General features: G+C 37.0%; 1 protein-coding gene across 3 annotated transcripts in view; it reads left to right on the top strand.

Moving 5' to 3' along the window:
- The first annotated feature begins 471 nt into the window (after positions 1-471).
- PNPLA8 (patatin like domain 8, phospholipase A2) overlaps positions 472-25,095 on the top strand; it is a 37,966-nt gene continuing 13,342 nt past the window's right edge. Inside the window, exons 1-8 of one of the 3 annotated variants that reach the window (XM_086884723.1) lie at positions 472-697; positions 1,756-2,965; positions 3,889-4,038; positions 5,327-5,478; positions 6,213-6,307; positions 9,648-9,819; positions 14,564-14,621; positions 16,786-16,980. In XM_086884723.1, the coding sequence (XP_086740849.1) occupies positions 1,847-2,965; positions 3,889-4,038; positions 5,327-5,478; positions 6,213-6,307; positions 9,648-9,819; positions 14,564-14,621; positions 16,786-16,980 (1,941 nt within the window). In that variant the 5' untranslated portion in view covers positions 472-697; positions 1,756-1,846. Of the gene's footprint in view, positions 1,283-1,755; positions 2,966-3,888; positions 4,039-5,326; positions 5,479-6,212; positions 6,308-9,647; positions 9,820-14,563; positions 14,622-16,785; positions 16,981-25,095 lie in introns of all 3 variants that reach the window. The other 2 variants (XM_023930597.2, XM_086884725.1) reach the window with 2 other exon arrangements.

Raw genomic sequence — 25,095 nt, 5'->3', positions numbered from 1 at the left:
CACCTTCCAGTACCTGAAAGGGACCGACATAGAAGCCGGAGAGGACAAAAACTATAGTGACAGGACAGTGAGTAACGGGCACAAATTGAGAGACGGGAAATTTAGGTTGGATATTAGGAAAAAATTCTTTCCTCTGAGGGTGGTAAAGCACCAGAACAGATTGTCCAGGGATGTGGATGCCCTGACCCTGGCAGTGCTCAAAGCCAGGTTGGGTGGGGCTTTGAGCAGCCTGGTCTGGTGGGCGGGAAGTCAGGACCGGATAATCCTTCCTGTTCCAGCCTGTCCACACTCGGCGGCTCCGCGGGCGCTCAGCGGGCGGAGGAGCCGCCGCCCCGCCCTCCCGCGTGCCGCGCGGCACGTCGCCGCCCGCCCCGGCGCTCGCGCAGGCGCAGCAGTTCCGCCCCGCCCCGGGCCTCGCGCTGCCCGCGCCCGACCCGCGAGCGTCTCGCGTCACCCCCCCCCGCCCCCCCCGCTCTGGCGGCGGCTCGTGGGGCGCTGGCGCTCGCTCCAGCTGTTTCCGGCGCGCGGGGCGCGCGCAGGCGCAGTGCCGCGGCTCGCGCCGCGGGTGTTGTCGTGCCGGGCCCCGCCGCCTCCCGCCCGCTCCGCCGGGGCGGCACCGCTCGTGAGGGCGCGGCCCCTGCCTGGCGCTCGGCGGCGGCCTGGGGAGAGGGGGGAGGCGGGAGCGACTGTCCAGCAGGTACCGCCGCCAGGACGGGCCGCGTCGCCACCGGGTCGGGCCGCATTTCCGCCCGGTCGTGGGGCAATCTGAGGACGGGGGGAACACGATGAGCGCGTGCCGGGCACGCGGGGCTCGATCGCGTAACGGAAGGTGTCCCGGGGACAGCGGGGCCCGGGGACAGCGGGGCCCGGACTCGGTGCTTGTTTACGCCGCCGCTCTCGGCAGCGTTTCTGGGAAATGGCGCAAGGCAGGAACAGCGCCCGCGCCTGCCCCCGGGACAGCAGCCACCCCCGTGCCTATATAGGCTGGCCCGGCCGTGGGGCCCGCAGCCCGGCTGCGCGGCGGTCACCCGGCGGGACAGGCGCAGCGTAGGCAGAGGAGACTGTAAGTACGGATCGCGCTGCCGGCGGTGGTGTCACCTCTGCTGTCACTGTGGAGTCGGCCTGCGTGCCTGCCTGGCAGCCCTTCTCCGCATTTGTCACGTGCACTGGAGAAGCCTGGGCTTGCTTTTTCGGCAAATAATGGGTTTGCGCCTGCGGTATCAGCGCAACTCTGGTGTGCTGTGTAAAACGCTTCTCCACCAGTTGCACCTTTCTTTGCAGAGTAAGGATTATATCCTGCCTTTGGCTCATAGGATGGGCATGTTTTGTGCTCAAAGTGTTGGTGTCACTTCTCCTCCCCTCCCTCCTGTGAGGAATTCTGCTAAGGGATGGTAGTAATATAATGACATTTGAAACGTTGCATCTGCACCAGATAATTTGCTGAAGAAACAGCAATCAATTTTCTATATGTCACTATGTGCTTTTGAGAAGTGTCACATATTGCTCGAGATGAGCTGAAACTGGCCTTTAGGGAATGGTGTGTTGAAATGTTGGGGTGAGCTACCAAATGTCTTGAGCAGTAGATATTCCCTTGAGATGATTTGAATTGATTTGATTTGATTGGAATGTTTATCTGTCTTTACCAAAAGGATACATAAGCTTCATCAGTTTTGAACAATTCTGTGATTTTAGTTTAACTTTTTTCTGGTCTGCGGTTTCCATTGTTGGTTTTTGTTTTGTTTTTTTCTTTTTCAGACAACAGTACATTACGGGACTTATTTATTGACGCATATTTTTTGGAATGAAGTAGAAAGCAACATAGAAAAGGTGCAATTATTTATAAGTAATGACAGTTCATTTATCCTTGGACACATACCTAGTCTTTTTGATTAACCCAAAAAGTCTTTGGTGGAAGCAGAGAAACAAATACCTGTGTTTCTGTAGACCTAAAGCCTGCTGGAGGATAAATCATGCTGCACAGCTGAGAGTTTTTCATACAAGTGAGCCTTGGTGTAAGTGGTCCAGGAGCAGAACGTTTTGGTATAACAAGTACATTTATAGCCATGAGTTTTTATACTACAGAGTTTCCAAACTTTTAACTTCTTCTTCTAAAGGACTTACAAGGGTGAGCATTCGCATGTCACGAATTAAGAATACTATAGAATCTGTTTCAAAGGCAGTTTCTGGCACTCACAGTGAACTGGTGTCACGGATAGCTCGATTAAAGTCCCACTCGGGTACTTCGGGTAAAACAAATAAAAGTAGTGCAGATGCAAATAACATCAGCACAAATTTAGAAAATGATAAACAAGTTACAGATGTCAGAAGTCAGGATGATTGCAACAGAGGCCCAGCTGCAAGGAAATCCACTTGTGCAAGTGAAAATTTGGAATCTCTGTTAGCAGGTTCAAGCAGCACTTCGCAAGAAACTCCAGAAGTTTCAGCATCTAGTAAAAACCACCTTTTTCATGTAAGCTACTTTTCTACAAATTTTGGAGAGACTTACAACTTCGTAGCTGATCATATCAACTCTTACTTTAATAATTCTCTTATGGAACAAGGAAGAAAAAAGAATGCTTTATTACAGGACTCTGAAAGTGAAGAGAGGAATAAGCTTGATTCATCAGCAAATACTGTAACAAGTGAAGAAAAGAGAGTGGATTCAGCAGGTACTTCGGCTCCTGAAGTAGAGACCTTGGGTACTGAAAAGACAAATACTGCCCTCCCGGTTTCCACTAAAAAAAGTATTGCAAACTTTCTTTCATATCCCAGTAACAGTGTGCAAGCTTTTGTAGACAGCTATATTGGTGGGTTGGTTCCAAAGTTAAGATCTGATACAAAAGTTATTCCACCAGAAAAGAGTAAACAGCAAGAACAAGAAGTGTCTGAGAAGAGTGATGAGGACAAAAAAGAGGCCAAGACTGCAGAAGAGAGGGAAAAGCATCTGTCTCTTCAGAGAGAAAAAGTAAGTCTTTGTTTAGTGTTAATTTATGTATTATTTCTATGTATATTTTATACAAGTGTGTATATATGCTGCACTAGTGTATATACCTATATTTAAGCATAGATAGACACACATTTACTTACATAGGTAACTATATACCTGTTCATATACTTACATGCATATGTACACATACTTCTACATATTTATAAGTATTTCTACTTCCATATAAGTAGAAATATGTGTGATTTTCCTGCTCACAGGAGGGAGATTGGAACTAGGTGATCTTTAAGGCCTCTTTCAACCCAGTGTCCTCTGATTCATTTTGTGCACTTTGATGAATAAGTGCATATGTAAAATTAAATAGATTTTTAATAAACATTTATGCATACTACATGTAAACTTAGAAATATATTTATGTACTTAAAATTAGGTCTAGATACATCTGTGTATAAGTATTAAATGTTTTATGCAAGTATAGATGTTTTTATATGTTTATATATATTGTATATGTATATATATATACACACACACCTCTGTGTGTATGTGTTGTAGGTACATATATTTAGTTCATATATGCATAGAGTCCATAATTACAGACAGATCTAGTTGTGCTATTTTTTTGTAGTTACAGTAATTTTACAGTTCATAGTTTGTCAGTGGGTTTAATACCAGAGAATTGCCCTGAAAATCCATCTGAATGGATACTGATGTGTTTGTTTGGTGTATTCTTTCTGTAAACTTTATTCCGTTTTCTACTAAATAAAGATTCAAAACATTTTTGTTGATGTTTTAAGGAGTACTTACTTGGAACCTGTAGGAGATCTGTAGTACAGCATGCTGTTCATTGCTCCTGAGAAATCTTAAAGTAACATGCTGAAATTAGTCTTGACAAATTTTACACATTTCTTAAGAGCAGTTCTATGTTGTCTGTTTGTCTTCTTTAGATCATTGCAAGAGTGAGTATTGATAACAGGACTCGAGCTTTAGTTCAAGCCATACGGAGATCCTCTAATCAAAGAGTCTGCATCAACAGGGTTGAAGAACTCACCTATCATCTTCTAGAATATCCAGAGAGCAGAGGAGTTGCAATTAAGGTGCAAAGAGTTTTTATGCTTGGATAAAAAACAATCTGACAAATGATTGATATAGAATAACATTAAACTTCCTTCTGTGCTTTTGTGGACTAGTCATATTTCCTATTTGCAAAGATTACAAATTGAGTGTCAGGTTTTTAGCTGGTTCAAGCAGATTCATATGCAAACTACTGGGAGTTTAGCTAAAGGCTCTTAAGACTGCAGTGTTTAATTTAGAAGCATACGGCATGGTCATGTGGATAGGTAGTATAGCTTTTTCCAGTGGTAGATAAAGGTCGTACACTGTGTCCTCCGTGGCAGTTGACCAGATGGGAATGTGCTGTACAGCTGATCTGTACATGCACAGTACTTTCTATGCTTGTTTACATGCTTTCTTCAAAAAGAAATGGCAAGAGAACCATTAAATAAGTTCATGTAATCTAGTCCTACTTGCTTCCTTCCCTGCATTGAGAGGGCAGGAGGTAGGTGATAGACTATTCTAGAAGTACTAGGTAAATCACAGCACTTGTCAACCTAGTGCCTTTTTCTATGAGATGTGACAAACCTGTGACAGAGATTGTGGAATTTCTGGGAAAGTAGCCTTTGGGAATAGAGTGCAAGCCTGATGAATCATCTGGGCAGGGTACAGGTCAGACATTCACATAAACATTCGTGAATTACTTTATTATGGAAGAATGTATTCACTACTACCATTTTGATTGTAATGCTGTATATCTTTGGGGTAATGTATATTTAAAAAATACTCTGTGTGAGAAAGTATTTTAAATTTTGTTTTGATATTAGTGTACTTAGAAGGCATTACGCAGTTCTGGGGTTTTACCTATGCTTGGTGTGTTTCATACTTGAGTCTACACTTGGCTGATGTGATACTAAGTCAATAAAACTAAACTGGTAAATGTAGCTTTCCTATCTACATATTCCTAGCTATTTTCCTAGCTACATATATAGCTATATATCCAAAATCTATTCATAATATTCAATATATATGCAAATAATATCCAAAATATAGACATATCATCATGATTGTTTAATTCTGATAGGTATTTCCTATAGCAATGAGGTGTGTAAAGCATAAAATTGGCATTCTTTCTTTTCCTTGTCAGAGAAAGACGGGTAAATACAGATTTGAATAGGCTTTCTTCCAAGTTTAACTAGTATATTACTTTTATGCTTTATTGCCAAACTAGTAAATTTAAGAATGGATTCTTTTGGTTTAAACATGTTAAATTTAAGAATGGATTCTTTTGTTTTCATTTCTAGAATTAAATATCCTTATATTTATCAACAGGAAAAATTAATCCCCTGCCTGCTGCGACTGAGACAGGCTAATGATGAAGGTCTTCAGGCTGCTGTTAGAGAAACTTTAGCTCTGATTGGATATACAGACCCTGTGGAAGGCTGGGGAATTCGAATCCTCAGCATTGATGGAGGAGGAACAAGGTAAAATTTCTGGGGTTTTACATACTTGTAACCTTTTTCATACTTTAACTAAAAGTAAAATTTCAGTCTCTCTTTGAAAGGTAAATGTTCAAAGTGGTAATTAATGAGTTACATTTCTGTTATGTTTGACTATCTGAGGGACGAGTATTGTTTTCTTATGCATTTCTGCTTGAATGGTGTTTGTTTTGGTGTGTTTTGCCATGCACAGTTGTCTCACTCTGTCCCAACAGAGTTCACATGGCTGCATGCCAGATACTGTTTCATGCTAGAGGAGCACAAATCTGATGGTCTCTAATGCATCTCTCCCATTATTTCAGATACACTGAATTGAAGCCAAGCAAACCCCACACTGGAAAATACTATGCCCCAGGGGACATTATATAGCCTTGTTAAGAACAAAATTTAAGTGCTATGTAGTGGGGATGCAGCCCAAATCTGTCCTTAATCTACATCCACAGATCACCAAGACTTTGCTGTAAAGCAATATGGCTCTAGCTGTTGAATACTGTTTTCGGTATGCCTGAGTATGTCATTCATACTTAGTATTCATCATTCTGTTTTAACTGTTGCTTGTTGAGTTCTGCTGTTCTTTTATTTCCTGAAATATTCAGGATTTTTACTGTTGCAGTTACTCAAATTTAACTAGTTATAATGAAGCAAAGGCAATTGAAAAATTATTAGAGCTATGTAAGATAAGACTGCCATTGTACATGAAGGGGAATTTTGTGTTTCAGGGGTTTAGTTGCACTTCAGACTCTACGGAAACTAGAAGAACTAACTGGAAAGCCGGTTCATCAACTTTTTGACTACATCTGTGGTGTAAGCACAGGTAATTATTAAGCCACAAGTTGGAGTTTTACTATCAATGTAGTAAAAGAACATCTGAGAATAAGTATAGATTTTGCAGTTTCTGACTTAATGTGTGAACTCGGAAAGTACAGTTGTGACTTCTAGAATCTTTTCTTCTGAATTAGAACTTTGGGTAGTTCATGATAAACTTTTGGCTTCATACTGATTTGTTGTTTTTTCAATTTACATGAAATCTTCGATTTGCACACAGAAACCATTATCTTTGGTATTTATGGAGCTTTACAGACTACTAAGGTAATATCTCTCAGGAATTGAAACTGGTCAGTCATATTTCCTTTATTAAGTTAACAGCAATATTTCATCTTTCTTAATTACCTGCCAGTAAGACAGAATGTGCCTTGTAGCAAGATCTTGAATGACCTAAATTAGAGGAAGTGGTCAGTGCTGTGGTGCCCTCTGTTCGTATTCATCTGTACAGGCTGGAGAAATGGCTTGGCAGGTTCAGTAAAGCCAAATACAAAGTCCTCCATCTGAGGTTGGCTGATGGCCTAGAAACCAGCTTTGCAGAAAAGGACCTGGTCTTGATTGGAACAAGTCGGACGTGGATCATCACTGTACTCTACAGCAAAGAAAGCTGACCTTTGGCTTGCATGGACAGGAATGTACCCAACAATTTAAGGGTCTCTGTTTGGCTGCAAATGCCTTGTTATGGGCTCCTCTAGAAGCCCTTAATCTTTTAGGTATGTTTTTGTACACAAAGGGTGAATCTGGCGGCGAGCCAAGTAGATGATCAGGGGACTGGAGTTCATGACATGTAAAGGAGAGTGTACAAAAACTGGTTTTATTTGGCATTGAGAGGAGAAGGCTAAGGCTAAACCTTTATCCTGGTTCAGCTAATGGGAAAATGAAGAAAAGATGGCTCTAGAATAATTTTGAAGGTGAACAGTCATAGGAGAAAAGCCAACAGACAAGCTGGAATATGGGAAGTTATAATTAGGTATCATGTTTTTCTTGCAGGGATGGTCAGACACTGGAAGAAGTTGCCTGCACAGGCTTTGTAATCTCCATCCATGGAGACTGGCTGAACATAGTCCTGAGTAACCTATTCTAATTATACCTGTTGGAACAGGAGGTTGGACTAGATAATGTCTACAGGTCCCTCCCAGACTTAATTACTCCTGTGACTCAAATGATAAGTTACTCCTCCCTAGCAAGCAGGAAGCATAAGTTTCTCCTTCAAAGACAGTAATCTCCTTTAGAAATTGTTAGACCAGGTAACAGCACAATGACAATTTCTGACATAGGAGGTATGCTGTAGTTTACTAGTGCAATTTCCTTTAGAAACCCACATTCTTCAAATTTTTTGCTATACTTATATTCTATACAGTTTAATTCAGAAATTATATTAAACCCAGAACACCATGAGTAGATAATATGTGTTTCAAGAGATTTGCTTAACAGACTCAGAATAGTGAAGGAAAATGTTTAGGTCTCTTAGACAGAATTTGTAGGCACAATATAGTTCCCTACTTTACATTTTTAATAGTCTTCCAAATAAACCCTGCATTGGTTAGTATAACAGTAAGTGGTTGTTTCTTTGGAAGATGGTTTCCCTACAAAATACTTCTCCAGTGTCATCTTCAATAATAATAAAGGTGTTTTACCTTGGGTAGAGATGCCTCATGTTCTTAATTTTCTCCCACTACTGTCACTAGAACTAACTTTGTTTTTAATTCTTCTGGAAATTTTGAGATTTATGACTGCTAGTAAGTACTTAGCATATTATTTTAAATTTTTTTACAGTTTACACAATTAAGCTTTTGTCTGCAGTTTTCCAGTTTGCAATAATAAATGAGAAAACATGGCTGGGTGAGGTTGTGCATGTCTGCCAGGACTGCTGGCAGTTCTGTTTGTATTGACAGTACATATGCTGATAGTCTTGCAGCTGAATGAATTGTGCTTTACAAGAGTGATGGATTAGATGATAGAAAGAATGCCTCTTGTGCACTGCACTTCTCTTTTCTGCTGCAGTTTTTGTATTTCTTATTACTGTTTTTCTCTTTTGCCTTTGAAGTTTAGAAATGCCCTTCCTGTGTATTCAGCATCACTGTCTTTGTAGTTAGCTTCCCTGTGCTTCTCTTCATTGGGTGTCAGAGGCTGTAAATGTGGGCAGTCACAGAGAAAGATCATTGCAATGATGCTGTAATAGGTCCTGCGTACTTTGAATTTGCTCACCAAAATAGCAAATGTGTGATACTGTAGAACTGGTGCTGGAGAGTTTAGAGAAGAAAATGTAGCAGACGATTTGCATGATGTGGGGAAATGGTGTTTCTCTGGTGCTAGGCGTTAACTCTGCCTCGAATACAGGCATCTGGTGGTTTGGCAGTTTAGAAAGTTTCTCTTGATGAAACTTTGTGTCAAGCAGGCTTAGGTTGCCTTAAGCATGTGTGCTACCTTTTTAGGAAGCTGGGACCATAGATCCACTAATGCTGTTATCACAGTGGTGGGCGTTGTAAGAATGAAAAAGGGCTTGGAAGTCATGTTTCCTTTAAAGCCATCTGTAGCTTCCTACATGTAGTTTTTTCTGCACATGCGTTATAGTCAAGTCTATGGCATTTATTTCCAGACTGAAAAAATCATGTGTCCTAATTATTCCTAATGCTCAATTACAGGTTCTCACAGTGTAGTGCAACTAGATTTAAAGGTTATATGCGTCCCTTTTGGTTTAATATATCTAAGAATTGTAGTAATGCATTAATTGTGTTTTTCCACAATCCTTTTAATGGTATTTAGCAACAGTGCTTTTTGAATGCTGTTATTTTGTTCCTACAAGGGTAGGTCATAATTTTTTGTAGGCATACACTAGATGGCAGCATGTATGAAACTAATTATAAGTGGTTGCAACCAAATGTAATCCAAACTACTGAAATCTTCTTTATTTTTCCAGAATTTTCCTAGAATACATCTCTACTGACTTAAGAATTTGCATTGTAGCAAATAATGCTCCAAATAAATTTTTAATACCACAGCAAAGATTTCTTTTACTCATTTCTCTTTCCATGTAAAGTAGTATATTTAATTTGCTTTCTGCCGTATGCTTGTTGTCATCTACAAAATGAAATAATGTAATTTTTCAACTTCTCATATTTCTGTTTTTGAAAAGAGACTTTTTCTACCTTGTATATATTCTTTTCAAACATGGTTTGTGATCTCTGACCAGGAATTTAGTGATATAAATATCAATTGATCTTGCTGTTTCAAGACAGGTATTCTGTTAAACAATGAACTATGCTCATAATTCATCTTTGTAATCTTACTCCAGGATACATTTTACATTGCAAAATATTTTTTTTTTCCAGGAGCTATCTTAGCCTTTATGTTGGGGTTGTTCCATATCCCCCTGGATGATTGTGAAGAGCTGTACCATAAGTTAGGATCAGATGTTTTTAAGCAGAATGTCATTGTTGGAACAGTCAAAATGGGCTGGAACCACGCCTTTTATGACAGTGATATATGGGAAAAAATGCTCAAGTAAGTAAAAGATGATCAGGTGAAATATAGTTAGTGCAATGTCTGAGTGCATTTGTTTTTGTCATTGCTTCAGTGGTGCACAGATCCTTAACTAGAAAGGATTAATTTATACTCTCATTCTTTTGAAATGGCTGTTTTCATATTTATCAAAATGTTGAAAGCTTTTAATGTAATGATTTGCGTTTCTGGGGAATAAAGTAAGCTTTACTGCACTGATTTCTGATTATATTCCTGTATGCTTGCCAGCTCTGCTTGATCTGACTCATTACAGATTTGCTACAGATTTTACTAGCCACCTGCTGTGCCCTTTTTTCTTAAAGGAGATTGGTGAGAAATGAAATAATGTAGTGTAGTAGGGATTTTTTAATGTTTGCTACTATATTGGAGGGCTTTGTCCTTTGTCACTTTCTTTGAAAGGGAAATGACCTGAAAGGGTTGCAATGAAAAATTATCTGCAGTGTCAGAGTTGCCTGGGAAGTGTATTCATATGCACTGATGGCTATTCAGGAAAAGCCACTAGAAAGAATTATTATATTACAGGTTTTATTTCTTAGTTTTATTCATCTGTATTTGTATTGACAGTTCAATTGTTTATAATTTTGAGCAAACTAATGTCATAGTTTCCCAACCAGCATTAATTGATCCCATCACTGAAAGACCTGACACAATCTTTTCTGACAGAAAATGTAAAATGGTAAAAGGTTCCTTCTGATAAGTAATAAGTTACAGTGGAAATGTGATTAGTCTGTTCTATGGGATTAAAAGAGTTTTTATGACATAACAGTGGGAATACCAGTGCTGTCTGATTTCTAAGATTTTCTCCGCTTCTTTGATGAAGTGGAGAGAGGAGCTTCTAAGCACCTGTTCTCTGTGCTCTTGCATATTTTTAGAAATAAATAAATTTGTCAAATCAATATAATGAGTTTTTCTTCTCAGATATCTGAAAGTCTGTTTTTAGAAATTAGATTTTTCTGTCTTCCCTCATTACTTTTCCAATTAAAAGAAGTCTTGTGAAAATCACAATATCCTCATGTGAAAGTATTTTACATGCCTTTAATTAAAATACTGTTGTTTTTCTGCAGCTTCATGTAGCACATGAAGGAGGTAAAGAATTTTACTCCTGTGCAATAGAGGCACAGGTAATTAATATATTATCCATAGAGTAAATTAAAAATTAAATGTGCTGAACAACAAATGACTTCTTGGTGACCTGCAATGTTAAAGGGAGATGATATGCCTGAACAGTATTTTGTTGGAGGGATTCCTAGAGGCTTCCCTGTGGTGTGGGGGCCTGGAGCTAAGAAGGGAATTGTAAGGTTTTATAGTGTCTCTTTACAGTGATATTGAAGGTCAGGTCTAACATTGTCATAGCACGGGGAAACTGCTTTATGTTTTGCTTTGAATTTAAAAGCATTACTTGTGCTGTGTGCATTTTTGTAGTTCAAATGGTAATTTGTCAGCCTTACTTGAAATAGGAACAATCCATTGACAACGTGCAGACACATGATACATGTTTAGTCTTACCACAATATCAGTGCTGGTATTTTCTGTCAGAAGGTATTCTTGCTGAAAATAATTAAGTTGATGTTTCATCAGGTTAATGTTCCATGCATTCGTGGGGTATATTATAAATTGCATTTCAGAAAATGACAACCATTTTTGGTTAACTGACGTGTTATTCTTTGGTATGGTTTCATTGGTTTATTCATTGGGAATTGGTTTCATGTGTTCTGTGTGTGCCTGTTTTAACTCCTTTTATGTATTTCTTTAGTTGCAATTTGAGGGCCGGTTTTAATAATTTACATTATGCGGAAGATTTTACTTGCAGCATATCAGTGCATGTAATGCTACATTGAATTGCATTTGTAAGAACCTGGCTTATAGTTCCCACTTTTCTGTTTTCTTTTGACTGTTGTTGACATATACAATTTTCTTCTTGCATGCTGTCTTAAGAAACTACTGGAGAAATTTGGTGAGCAGCTAGGGGTTTTCACAAGCTAGCTGAAACCTCATGTTGGGAATTTATAGTCTTGAGAAGCAATCAATCACTATGGAGCATAGGATAAAAATTACATGTTCATAGGAAAATGGATAATGCATGTGTCTGAGAATTATTAATTAATATTAGAATTATTACTCAAGTAATAACACTTGAGTATTTATTTTGCTGAGTGAAATATAAATTGGCACTGCTCTCTACTGACTAGATGGGCAGCACATGGCATAAAAGGCTCTCCTGTTTGGTAAAGATGTCATAGTTTCCTGGTACTACTGTTGTTGTCAGAAGAGGATAAAAGTTACAGTTTTGCCTTTTGCATGGAGTGCTCTTTCTCCAGAGTATTTGCATCACTGCTGTAGCCCATTAGAATGTTTCTTCCAGCAGATGGTTGGCAATATGTTCTTTATAGAATTATTGAAATAAGTGCTGCAATATTAGTGACTTGAAGCAATGAAAGAGCAATGTTTGTGAAAGAGACTCATTTAAGTAGGTCATGTCTAGAGGACATAGGTCACAGACAGACACAAACAAAGTAGATACATGGAAAAATAGGATGGCACAAGAAATTAGGTGTAAAGTAATAACCACTGAGTGCAACAATGTAAAACGCTTACAGGATATAAAGTAACTTTAATATCAAAAGTGATTTTGGTCTGTTTTCACAGACAGTTTAATGAAACAACTGTATGCTTGTGTTCAAACAATATGATTCAGTGTGTGACAGCTGGGATTACAAATACAAAAAATACTATAGTGCCATTGTATTAATTTACAATACAGTTTCATTTAAAATATTCTTTACAGTCCTGGTTTCCCCATTTTAGAGAATATTTCTGTTGCAAGTTTAGGGAAAAAGTAGCCAGTGACCTAAAGACGACACATATTAGGAGTCTTTATCATTAACAAAAGCAAAAAAGTTAAAGTGGTCCTTTGAGATAGTAAGACTTACCAGTTTCTTTTCTTTGAAAACAGGGGACTATTCAATAGAATTAAAACTAGAAGACTTTATTTTTTAACATAGTATGTGAATAAACTGTGGAATTACTTCTGCTGTGGCTTTGTAAAAGAAAATTAAACAGTGAGATAAATACATTTATTTACTACGCAATCACAGTATTAATGCTCTCAATAGAACTAAAATAAATGTGAAGGTCATATTAAACTTTTCTCCTTAGACTGTAATGTCTGAAGCTGCACAGTAGTTTAACTACTCTGGAGTATCAGTTTCTGGCCTTCATAAAAAACAGGATGTGATGAGATAGTTATTCAGTTCGACGGTTCCCATAATTAAGCAGAGGATATTGCTTATGCATTTTTTTTTAATCTTTGCATTTGGGGTTTGGGAAAAAATACCTAATGCAGACATTTCAGAAGTAGATGAAAGTGATGCAAATCAGCAGATGTCTTTGATATCTCACCTCTGTCAGTCTCATTTCTTTTATACCTACTTCATGGTTCTGCATGCCTTCATCTCCTTCTGTAATCAGTTAGTGAGTGCAGACGTCACTCTTCCCCTTCAGGCTGGTGATTCTGAGACTAGAATCAATGCAAAAATAAAACAGTGCTACTGGTACAAGAATTGTGTCAGCGGGAGTTTTCCATCGTAAGACTGGAGCCTGCCTTCCTTCCTTCCTCCCTGTCAGGGACATGTATGCAGCTGTCCTTCAAGCATAAATATCCACTAGAAGAGCAGCAAATTGTCCTAATTGCACATACAGTCTGCATGGAGGACTGCTGCTGCAGTAGCCTTTTAAGCTTCTTTTATTTTCTGACCTGAGTAGATTGATAATGGTGATGACTTTAATAGTGGAAGCGCTACTCCCTCCTGTCATGGGTGCAAGCTGTAGATGGATGACCTCATAACAACAGCACGTGGAATATCTTTTCTTAAAAAGTGTGGCATTATGGAAAACTGTCATTGCAGAATGAGGTAGATGCACCACCAGTGTTTGGGTAGGCTGTGTTCTAGGGGAGGAAGAAAGCTTGCTGATTTAAAGAAAAGCCTGTTTGGAATCATTATCGGTGACCACCTACTCTGTAGGAGTTCTATACCTTTATTGTAAGCAAATCAAAGTTGAAGTATATGATGAACTGAGATTACTGGCTAGTATGGTAACTTGCTCCAGTCTCCTCTACTGTGCAGAAGGGCTATCTTCTAGTTAGCAACAGGAATACTGACCCTGATATGATGAGAAATTACAATGCAGACCATGAGTGTGATTTATAAAAAATGTATTTATGTGAAAAAATATTACCTCAAAAAAGAACATTAAATGCATATTGGATTAGTGTTATGGAAGACTATGTGTAGATGTTTTAACTTTCTTCTAAATCATATGGAATGCCATCTTTCTGTCTGTAGCTTTTGTTCCTGTACTACTTACTAGAATGTACTGCAGAAGAATGATTTTCCTTTACTGCAGAAGCACTTAATGATTCCTAAATGTAGGAAAGTATTTTGCCTAACTATGTAATTGAGTAATACTAATGATTTATGGTTAAATAGGTGAACTGAGTAACTTAAATTAAGACCTCTTCACTCTTCAGACTTATTTCCAACAGACTAGAAGGTTTGAAATATCCATTCAATCCATTGAAGTCAATTGTAGAAATCTAATTGTTAAAGTGAAATACAAACATTGCTCCTTTTAAATGCAAAGGTCTCAGAAATAAGGATGATAAAAATATATGTCTTGTTCATACTAAACTGATGGAACATTTTCAATTTTTTATACTTTCTTGTAGAGAAAAAATGGGCTCAAATCTTATGATTGAAACTGCAAGAAAGTCCAAGTGTCCAAAAGTAAGTACTGTTTTTTAAGGTAAATACTAATTGTATATTTCACAAGTACTTCTGAGAGTTCTGAGTAAATTCTATACACAGAAGAATATTGGATAGACAGCATGAATGTTGAAGGGCTCTTTAGGTTTCCATATGTGATAACCCATGCTTTTAAAGGATAAAAATTAATTAGATTCTTAACTTTTGGCAGCAGTTTCTCATATTTTTCATACTTCTTGTTAGAATATATTGCAGAGATGTTAAAAAAAAACCCTGTAAGTGTAGAAATACTGGGTCAACATTTTGGGGTTGTGCAAAGCTTGGTTTTTTCATGTAAGAATTCTAGTGTCTGGAGATCCTGTCATGTCAGCTGTGATCTGTGTTGCTGTGTTGTAGGAGGACAGGGGTTTTTCTCACTTTGTTTGGAGTACCTGTTTTTCTCCAGTCATGTTTTTGGGCCCCAGGACCTCTTCTCTTCCTGTATGATAGAAAAGGCAGCAAGTCATAGGAGGGGTGTTAGATACAGCAGCAGCACAAGAGTGAAAGATGAGAAAGCATGGGTATTTTATTTTTGGTGAAGGATAGGGTGTGAAGAAAGAAGAGAAATATAATAGGATATATTTCAGAACAATCTGTAATTAACAGGTGTTTTGGTGTCATAGCACTATATTCAAAGCTTTACTGTTAAATGGAAGATATTCACATTTTTCTAAACATAGAAACATGTGCCTTACTGACTGCGTTCCTAGTCCATGTCTAAAACAAGGACATGAAAAGGCTGGTGTGGTATGTTGCTTTCTGAGAGAGAAGCTATCCTATGTTGACTTGAAAGTTATCTTTGAACCGGGATCTTTGGCTTCCTTCCATGTTCTTCAGTAATAAAATGTGAATATAAATAGAGTTGAAACTAGCTGTTCCCAGTAATCACTTTATAGTGCTGTCAGTGGTGGCACTCTTTACAAGGCACAGCAAAATCAAAATAAAACATGCAGTTCTGTGCTCTGCTGCTGTTAAATTCATCGCAAGATGGGTTTTTCCAGAAGGTGCTGAAACTTGGACTTAGACTGCTGTACATGGGTATTGCCAAAAATGAAAGTATCCTTTTAATAAGTTTTCTATTAAATTTTCTGAAGTTATTTTTCTTACTGCTTCTGGTGCTTAGAATTAAACCTTCCTTTTGAAAAAAACAGGAAACTTTTCCGCCATCAAATGATGGAGTTCGAATCAGGCAGTTTTGCTTTTGCATTGTAATATGGAAGTTACACTTTTGTTTCCTATAAGGATGAATTTACAGTGAATAAAATTATTTAAATTAAGTAGCTGAAGAGTGAAAAAGCATATAGTGATATCACTATATGCTTATGATAGTGCCATTGAGTAGCATTTCATGAAAACACCCTACTCTGTAAAACAGTAAACAAGATGGAATTGAACACCCACTTGGCTGCTTAAGAGGGTTGTTTCCGACAGTGTCAGCCAAGCTGGCTGCATCACCTCTAAAGGCCTTGCACATTCTAACACTCATCCATAATTACATGTACTTTCTCCTTGTGGTTAGATCTTGTGGTAAGATACATTTTTAGTTGTGATTTTTCAATGGAAATACCATTTTGGCTTTTCACTTAGATAAACATATGTGATTTCTGTTATTGACATTTCAGTATCTTTACCAAAAAACCTTGAAAGACTTATGCTTGACTCTTGTGCAGCAGAGATTCTTACTACAATTCTTTAACTCCAGTTGCAATATTAAGTAATTATTTTCCTGGAGAAAGAAATTGACTGACAGTTCTGACATTCATATTTAATGGCATTGTTGTATTGCTGGTTACAGACTTCTGAGAATTAAATACTATTCCAAAAGGAAAAGTATTTAAAAATCATATAGTTGACACAGCATTTTGTTTTAATATCATGCATATTCATAGAAACAGAGTAGCCAGTGGAAACAATTAATTGCAGGTTAAAAATAGCATTTTCTTTAGGGATTTGGGTCGCTTGTTTGTGTTTTACTTTCACTTTTTAAAATTTAAACATTATAAAAATGTAAATAAATAATGAACTTAGTAAAATTCTAGAGGTGCATTGATGTATAAATTGAATTTCATATGGTGTGAAGCTTTCATTCTCATATTATGGTTATTATCGTCATATATAACTAATTTTGTTCCTCCTCACTCACTAGGTAGCTGCAGTAAGCACCATTGTAAACAGAGGAACACCACTGAAAGCATTTGTGTTTAGAAACTACAACCACTTTCCTGGTGTGAAGTCCCATTATATTGGAGGCTGTCAGTATAAGCTGTGGCAAGCAATTAGAGCATCATCTGCTGCACCAGGTTACTTCCAGGAATATGTTTTGGGCAGTGATCTTCATCAGGTAAGTTGAAAACTTCTCCTTGAGTAGGTATTTTCCAATTTTACACCTGAGAAAAAACATGGTTTGAATCTCTGAATCAAAACTAAACAAATAAGTTGGTAGCATAAAAGAAATTTAGAACAGATGGGGTAAGAAAGGATATTTTTAGCTTCTATAGCCCTTACAGAACTAGAAAGGCTTAAAAATCTTAGTCTTCTCAGTACAAACCTAAGGTCTTCTGATGTTGCTTTATTTTCTGACTGGAAGGAAACCTTATATGAGTTGTAAATTGCCTCTGACTTCCTGCTTGCAACTGGTATTTCACTGAGCATTATTTCACTAAATAGGTGGTGTAACTTAAAAATCTAACAATACTGTAAAATGTGGAAAAACAGGTTATACACTCAGCATAATTATTATTAGTGCACAATTTCAGTTTATGGTCTACTTTTTAATTCTTTCCATTGAAAGCTTATTCAACTTTACCCTGGTTCTGGGCTAGTAAGAAGAGTAAGAGAGGCCGCAGCAGTAAGATTAAACTTGGAGGACAACTGCAAAAGAAATTCCCTTGAGGATAAAGCAGTGTCTCCTATCAACAGTGCATGTTATTTAATTGTATTGCAGTCTCTCTTAGTGACTCTGATATGTAAAGAACAAAGCAAGTTAATTTCTTTTTTTAACCATAGGGTTTTAGTCCTCCAGTGCCCCTGTATTATTCTGCAGTTCTCCTGGTTTTCAAAGAATACTTCCTGCAATGCATACTAATTTAGAACTATTAGTATTTATTTTAATGAGTACCCAATGTAGATCTTCGGCAGAAAAGACCACAAAGGGTTACTGAACCAGAGACCTTCGATAAAGAGAGCATAGGATTGAATCATTTAAGTTTAATGAAAGCATCTGTTACATTTCTGTCATATTAATTCATATGATGGCATTAGCCTCAAATGCTGTAAAAAAAAAAGTAGCATATTTTGAGTAATAAGATGTACCTGGATCACATACAGGTGTCCATTGGAAGACTGTGTAATATCCTTAGCGTTCTCATGTGCTTGAGTAGTACTGAAATTTAAAGGCTAAGAGATAAATGAGTATAAGATGAAATAGAGAGAAATTAATTTGATAAAGAGGTGATGAAAAGAAGCATTGGTACAAACAAACAGCTAAAATTTCATTTGTAAAAAGCATAATTCTATATTTTGATTCAACATGTATGAAGTGATGAAATAATTCAGCTATATAAAAGCTCTGAATAAATTAAGGGGTGAAGGGTAAGGTTCAAGAGATTCTGAAATTTCTTTCATTTTATTGTTTCACTTTTTTGTTTAGTACACTCTTCCCCGGCTCCTTCCCTTATCTGACTGCCCCCCACAACCTTCCCAGTTATGGTACATCTTGTTATCCTCAGAACATTTTAATCAACTGCTATCTGAAATAAGCAAACAAGTTTTGAGGGGTTTTTAAATCTAAAAGTGGAATAACACATCAGGTTCCAAGCCAAAGCACTGCTTGAAATCCTGAAATGTGTTCATGTTCCATCTGGCCAAGGAAAACTGGGAAGGGAGCTGCTTTAGCCTTGGGAGCTGTTCCAAGCTACTTCTTAACTGATTGAATGGGTCAGTGTTAATCTATGCGAAGAAGTTTTCTTTCTCTTCTCACCTTTCCACCCCCTCTTTCCTTGAATTGAAAGTACTTGGAAATTGATCTGTGCTTTTACATGAAAGATAGCTGAATAAACAACATGATTTTATAACTTCTGCACAGTGCTGTATACGATTGTTTGTCTTAACATAGTTTCTGAATTGCCAGACTTGTGTGAAATTCAGTAAGGCTGATACTTATTTCATCTATGTTAGCTTTTAAGTCCAGTTTACCAGACTACAGAATGTATAATTAGTGTTAATGGAGATCAGATCCAGTATTTTCAGACACAAAGGGCTGGAATGAAGTCTACTTTATTTTTTCTTTGCTCCAGAGTCTTTGGACAAAGCCGTTCCATCTGATCTTACAAACCCTGTTTCCCAAGTTCAACATTCTTCTCTATTTGATATATTATAATTACTGGAAAGCAAGGCCTTAGGATACAATTCACCTTTGTCAGCCATAAAGAACTAAGTATGTTCTCAGTACTAAAACAGTTTATTGTAGTAGAACTAGAAGCTAAATTTTCAGATTGAAATTTTTTCATATTAGCTGAAAAATATCTCTTCTCCCCAGCCAAGAATGTTTAAACACTTGAATTCCTATAGTAAACACCTTTCATGTCTGACATGCTCTTCTTTCCCCAGATTACACTTTTCTTACCCCTTTTCTTACCACATCTCTATTTCCATAATCATTTGGTTTGCGTGGGGGTACTTGGATGTCCAGGTACTAAGTTACTACATGGCAAATGCTCCATAACTGTTTTCATGCAGCTTTCTAGCAGAGATTATAAATCCACTGCACACTCTGAAGCAACCTTGAATCCCCTTGTTTTAAACCTGGGGTAAGAGCTTCTGTGCACGTAGCTGATTGTTGCCCTTATTTTCCTGGAAGTTAATGGTGCCTCATTGGAAAATGCTAGTTATTCAAAAGTTTCATCTCTACTGAAATATCCAACATTAATTGAAAGAAATACATATGCATAAATACATTTTAAAATAGAATCCTAAATGCAGTCATTCTTCCTTAAAATAGCTTTCTTATTAAAATATGCTAATACTGGTAACTCTTTGTTCTTATAGTTCATATCATAAATATGGGAATAGTAGGTTCTTGTTAAGCATCTTTATTCTGAAAATGCACTGCAAGTGTAATTTTAAGTTCCTTGGTCAGTAGTACATCAGTAGTGTATATGGAAGATCTTGCTCTTTTCTGTATGTACACTGTCTAACAAATTGAACTGCTTTTGAACTACATGAATAAATGAAGCATAACATTTAGATGTTCTTGATAGTACTGTGATTTTTGAAAAGTGCATCAGCACAGTGTGCATTAAGTGTAAGTAATAATTCATGCCGAAGGCTTCAAAATCTTAATATAGTGTCAGAAAGATGGTATTTTAAGAATTTTTTCATTGATTGGGAACTTCCATTAATCAACATAATCTGTTCTCTGAACATAAACTGTGCTAGTTTCTTACTAATTTATATATAACCTGCCTCTGAAGTGTTGATATTTCTAAACAATTCCAAGAACAGAGGTATCCAAAATGTATGTGAAAATTCAGACTACTAAGTACAATATTTGTTTCCTAGCTTTGAAGTTTGGGACACTTTAAGAATTATAGAGAGCAGGTTCTGTATTTGTTTATCAGTTGGTTGTACATTTAAATCTGAATTAGAAACGCTCTGGCAGTTCATCTGACTGAAGACTCTTCAAATGTGTGAAAATACTTATTTTGATAATGGAAATTCAGTGTATTTTTTTTAGGGTCATCCTGCATATTTATGTCTTAAGTTATCTAGCTTTTGTTGGAATCGGAGTCTTTTCATAAACTGTATGAAGTAGCTGAATGAAAGTTACATGTAGGGTTGAGATGAATTCTTAAAGTTTTTATGTATGACTCTAGATTCTTATGGTGGAGTCATAGCTGAACTGAACTGTTGGCTTTGGGTTGCTTTTCTGTAATTGTAGAGTTATATGTGTATTTGTGTACATACATGTGTGCTCTTTCAGTGGAAACAATTCAATTTGATTTCCTATAGTGGGCACTCTCAATGTAAAGTGTGTTCATTTTTTAATGAGGTAATAAATTAGTTTTACAATTTTTCTGATGTCATTGTTTAGGAAGAGGTTTCTAGGTGTCTGAACATTACTTGTGCTGCAGGTGAGCTGATGACTTGGTTTGTTAAATTTCTGCAAAAAGCCATCAGTTGTTGCAAACAGCAATATTTACATTCAGGTCAATCATGCCGTGCTATCTGGTTCCGCTGTCAAGTAGGAAAAAACAGTGCAGCTGTTGGTAGATGAGGGGAGTAGGATTAATACTCTTTGTGGTTCAAAAGAGGAACACATTAACATTCAAAGGGATTTAATCCCTGTAACATGCTTCTCCAGGGAGCCTGACCAAGTCATGATGTTACATTATAGAAGCTGTATTGCCACATGTCATTACCTTTATTTTAAAATGTATTTTTTAAGCACCGAAGGCTCTTAACCTCTCCCCAGTCCTGCTACAGCCAGTGACATTTTTTTCCCTCTACCGCCCACAGTGGGGTGTTGCTTCTTATATCTATTTTTTTCCTTTTTTTTTTTTGCTGTAGTGTGAGAAGCGTTTGAGGTACTCAATAATATCACTTCAGTAGACAGTAAAGTATGCTGAGGAAATTATTAATTAAATTAATTAAAAGAGCAATTTAAAATGTAAGAAAATCATTATGCACACTTCATTTAATAGCTTTTACACTAAAAATGAAATTCTTCCCACAGGATTAATTCCAAGGGCAGCAGGGGTTGTGTATGCAATGGTGGTAAATTCAACAAAGCCATAGATTTTTCTCAAATAAAATATACCAAATTTAATACAAAGTACTTGATCACCTCTTTCTTGGCAGCTTCCCATGATTCCATTGCTGTATTACAGTTCCCTTTATTATAGTGCTGATGTTAATCAATAAGATTGTTCAAATAATTGTGTTTTCTTTGAGCAAGATCAGATAATAAAGCAGTTAAATTGGCACCTAGTCTGTTAGTGGAGTTTTAATAATGCAGGTGTAACAGGATGTGTGATGAGAATACAATCTAAAAATATAAAAAAATATGTAGTAAAATAGAAAATAAAACTAAAATTTCAAGTTACACCTTGATTGGAAAAAGATAATTCATGGTTTCTACATATTTTTGAACTTTCCCTTTCCTTTTAAGAGGTAATAAAGCTGTAAAGCCAATTCATCTTTGTAGCTTGTTACAGGAGAGGCCTTCAAAAGTGATTCACTTAGTGCATCCTACCCTAATTGGTTTTACATGGTAGCTTTTAAAATTAGATTCAAGGGTGCTTCCCAGGCTCTAAGAAGACATAGAATATAGGTCACATTGAAGTTCTTTTCATTCTTAGGATATGCCACGGTGATCAGTATGCACCAGAGCTTATGCAGACTGCGGTTTAATAGGTGTATCTTGTTCTCACAATGATAGAAACAACTCTTTCTTTGTTTCTCTACTTGTTGCCATACACATTTGCCTGCAGCCCTCAAGGCAGTGTTGCTCACTGTTTAAGGAAAAGGGAATTTACTGGAACATGTAAGCTATATGGATATCTGCATTTCTCTCTTAGGGATTCTATAGGTTTGGATAGCAGCTCTGAAGGTGGATGCACACTGTGCAGTTTACCAGCCTTTGTGAAATTGCTGTAGTTACTGTACCATTGGTATTTCGCAGAGCAGACTGCTTGAAAGATTCCCTGCAGGGGCTTGCTAAGTGACATGTTATTGGCAGATTTGTTTAGTATAATGAAATTGACTGTCTGTTGTTTAGGCATTTAACTTGGAAGCATTCACATTTTTATCTCAATTGTTTCAGAGTGACGTTCTCCTAATGCAATCTTCAGAGTGCTTATTTAAAAGAAGAAACAAGACCTTGCTCTCAAATAAGCTGTATTCATTTAACTATTTTTTTGCAAGACTTCTGAGTCTTGCAATGTATCACATGTCTTGTATGTTCACATGTATCTTCAGTGGCACTGTTGGCCAGCTAGTATTTCCTATAAAATAAATCTTGTAAAATCAGAGGAGGTTGCATAGAGTGGAAAAATATGAACTGAGTCTATTCAGTAAACTTTGTACAGACAATCTAGGCTTTACATTCATGTTCTGATGTTGCAGCCATTGTTTCTTAGATGAAAATAGCTTATAGCTTTTATTTTCCTAGGTGGCATATTTGTCCAACACTGACCTAAATGGGGCCATATTTCCAAAGAAAATAACCTTGTGATATTCATTGCAAATAAAAGCCCAAGGGTGCAGTGAGACTATTGATGTAGTTTTATCTGTTCCCTCAAAGAAAGCTTGATTTTATAATATGGTGGTCTGGTGCTTAATGTGAAAAATCATTTCATGTTTTGTCAGCTACCATCAGGCCTTGAATTTGCCTTCTGTTGTAGTTTAGGATGCTGCCCTCTTGCCATGGTCACAGGGGATAGGAATAATTTTCACCATGCATACAAATGTGCATTAAGTTCAGTATCCAGTGCATTTCCATTCATTGAATAGGGCACATTGTCTAAGCCCTATTTTAATGTACTGAGCTTTTCTTCTAATACAGATTAATCTGTGGTGTTCATTTTGCCAATCTGAAATAATTTGGCAATCTCTTCAAAGTTTCTTTGCATTTCAGTGTTTCTTTTACTTGGGGTACATTTGTGCTGTTATTTTTAGTAGCAGGTATATATATATATTTATATTGAATTTTGGTTACAGAATTTAATTATTTCAGCTGACATTTCCATAGGAAAAAAAATATAATCAGGGAATACAGAAAAAAACAATTTCTCTCAGATCAAATTTAGTCCTCTGTCATGGTCACCACAACAGCATCATAGGCTGTAATAGATGATGATGTAAAGCTGTGTTTGCTGTTTCTACTCTTGCAGAAGTTTATTTCAATAAAGTATTTCTTCATTTTTCTCATGACCAGGAAATTTCACATTTTCACTCTTAAGTCTGTTCCTAACGAATGGATACAAATTCTTCTAGTGCAAATACTGTTCTCTAATTTAATTAACTTTTTTTGTTGTAGTATTTACCCTTCTGATGCTTATATAAAAACATATATTTTTTTTTTATTTTTTTAGTCTTAGGTATGCCAGTCTGTCTCAGTTTTGCAAAACAGACCCTGTTCTCTTTGTCATCCTAATGGTCTTCTACTGCACCTGCTGCATTTTGAGTAATCTTTCTTGAAACTGGACTATTCAGTATGTTTTTGGCATTGTGCAACACATTGTGCAACGTTGCAATTCTGCATATACTAGAATCAAAATCAGCACTTTTAAATCAGAAACAAAATTCAGAGGAGTTAACTTGGTCAGGCTGTAACACAGTATTCCATATGTTACTGTAACAATATGATGTGTTTCCTTTTTCAGTGGAAGATACAGCTTAGAGTTACACTTGCCTTTCCAGCTGAAACTTTATATGTTGGTGGTTTAAATCATTATGTGGTAGTTCTCTACTCAGAGATTTCTCATGATGGTTCTGATATCAACTGTATTTTGTCATCTGGCCATGTACTTCTTAATTTAGGGGACTTGTGAAAGTGCAGAATTTTTCTTTCAGTTCTTTATCCCCATCCACCTTCCTTCGCTGCGGATACAGATACTAGGTAGTTCATGTCCAAATCCTGAACCCTCCACAGCAATTATCTTCAGTAATGGATTTGCTTTATCTCTTACATTTTGTCCATTTTAAAATCAAATTCTTTAGCTGCAAATACAGTTTGTTTCAGTTGCACTGAAATTAAATCTAATGCTTGAGCCAAAATGTAAGGAAGGAAATTGTCTTAAGAAATATAGGTAGCTTGAACAGTTCTATAAATAAAGGAGTTTAGTTGGAAATCCAATTTTAGTTTGCAACTGCAATATGAAAGATAAAAAATTAGTGGAGTCTGTAATACATTTAGTCTGAAAGTTGTCTGTAAAGGTAGCTTACAGCATTGATTGTTACATGGTTTTGAACAGATGAATGACCCAACATGTTTTAAGTAGCATTTATAAATTATATCTCAATAATGAGCCACCTACATTCCCTATGGGTCACTACTAGTCTTTCTGTATTTTTCTCAATGCATTTTGATGTTCCTGACATTTTACTGTTGTTTAATAAGCAAGCAGCTAAAAATGTAGACCAATTAATTAGGAAAACTAATATCAATGAGTAATAGCAATAACACAGATCAAGTTACTGATGTAAAAATGTATTGAGTCTAAATGTTTCCATTGTTATCTTGTGAAACAAAATTTAATTTTTTAAGGTTTGAAAATTTAACATGGTCACATTTCATGAAGACTAGGATATCTCCGTATCTAGGATTCCTTGCACACTTGTAGTGGCTTAATATTAATGTAATGGTTTTCTGCAGCTCCTAAAGCTTTCTCCTTAGTCCAATATATTCTGCCATAGCAAATAGAGTATTTATGTGCTTCCTAAGTCGAATATTGTT

Source organism: Cyanistes caeruleus, chromosome 4, assembly GCF_971803275.1.
Source record: "Cyanistes caeruleus chromosome 4, bCyaCae1.hap1.1, whole genome shotgun sequence".
NCBI classification, from domain to species: domain Eukaryota; kingdom Metazoa; phylum Chordata; class Aves; order Passeriformes; family Paridae; genus Cyanistes; species Cyanistes caeruleus.
Note: the sequence above shows the minus strand (reverse complement) of the source record. Positions and strands in the feature narration are given on the sequence as shown.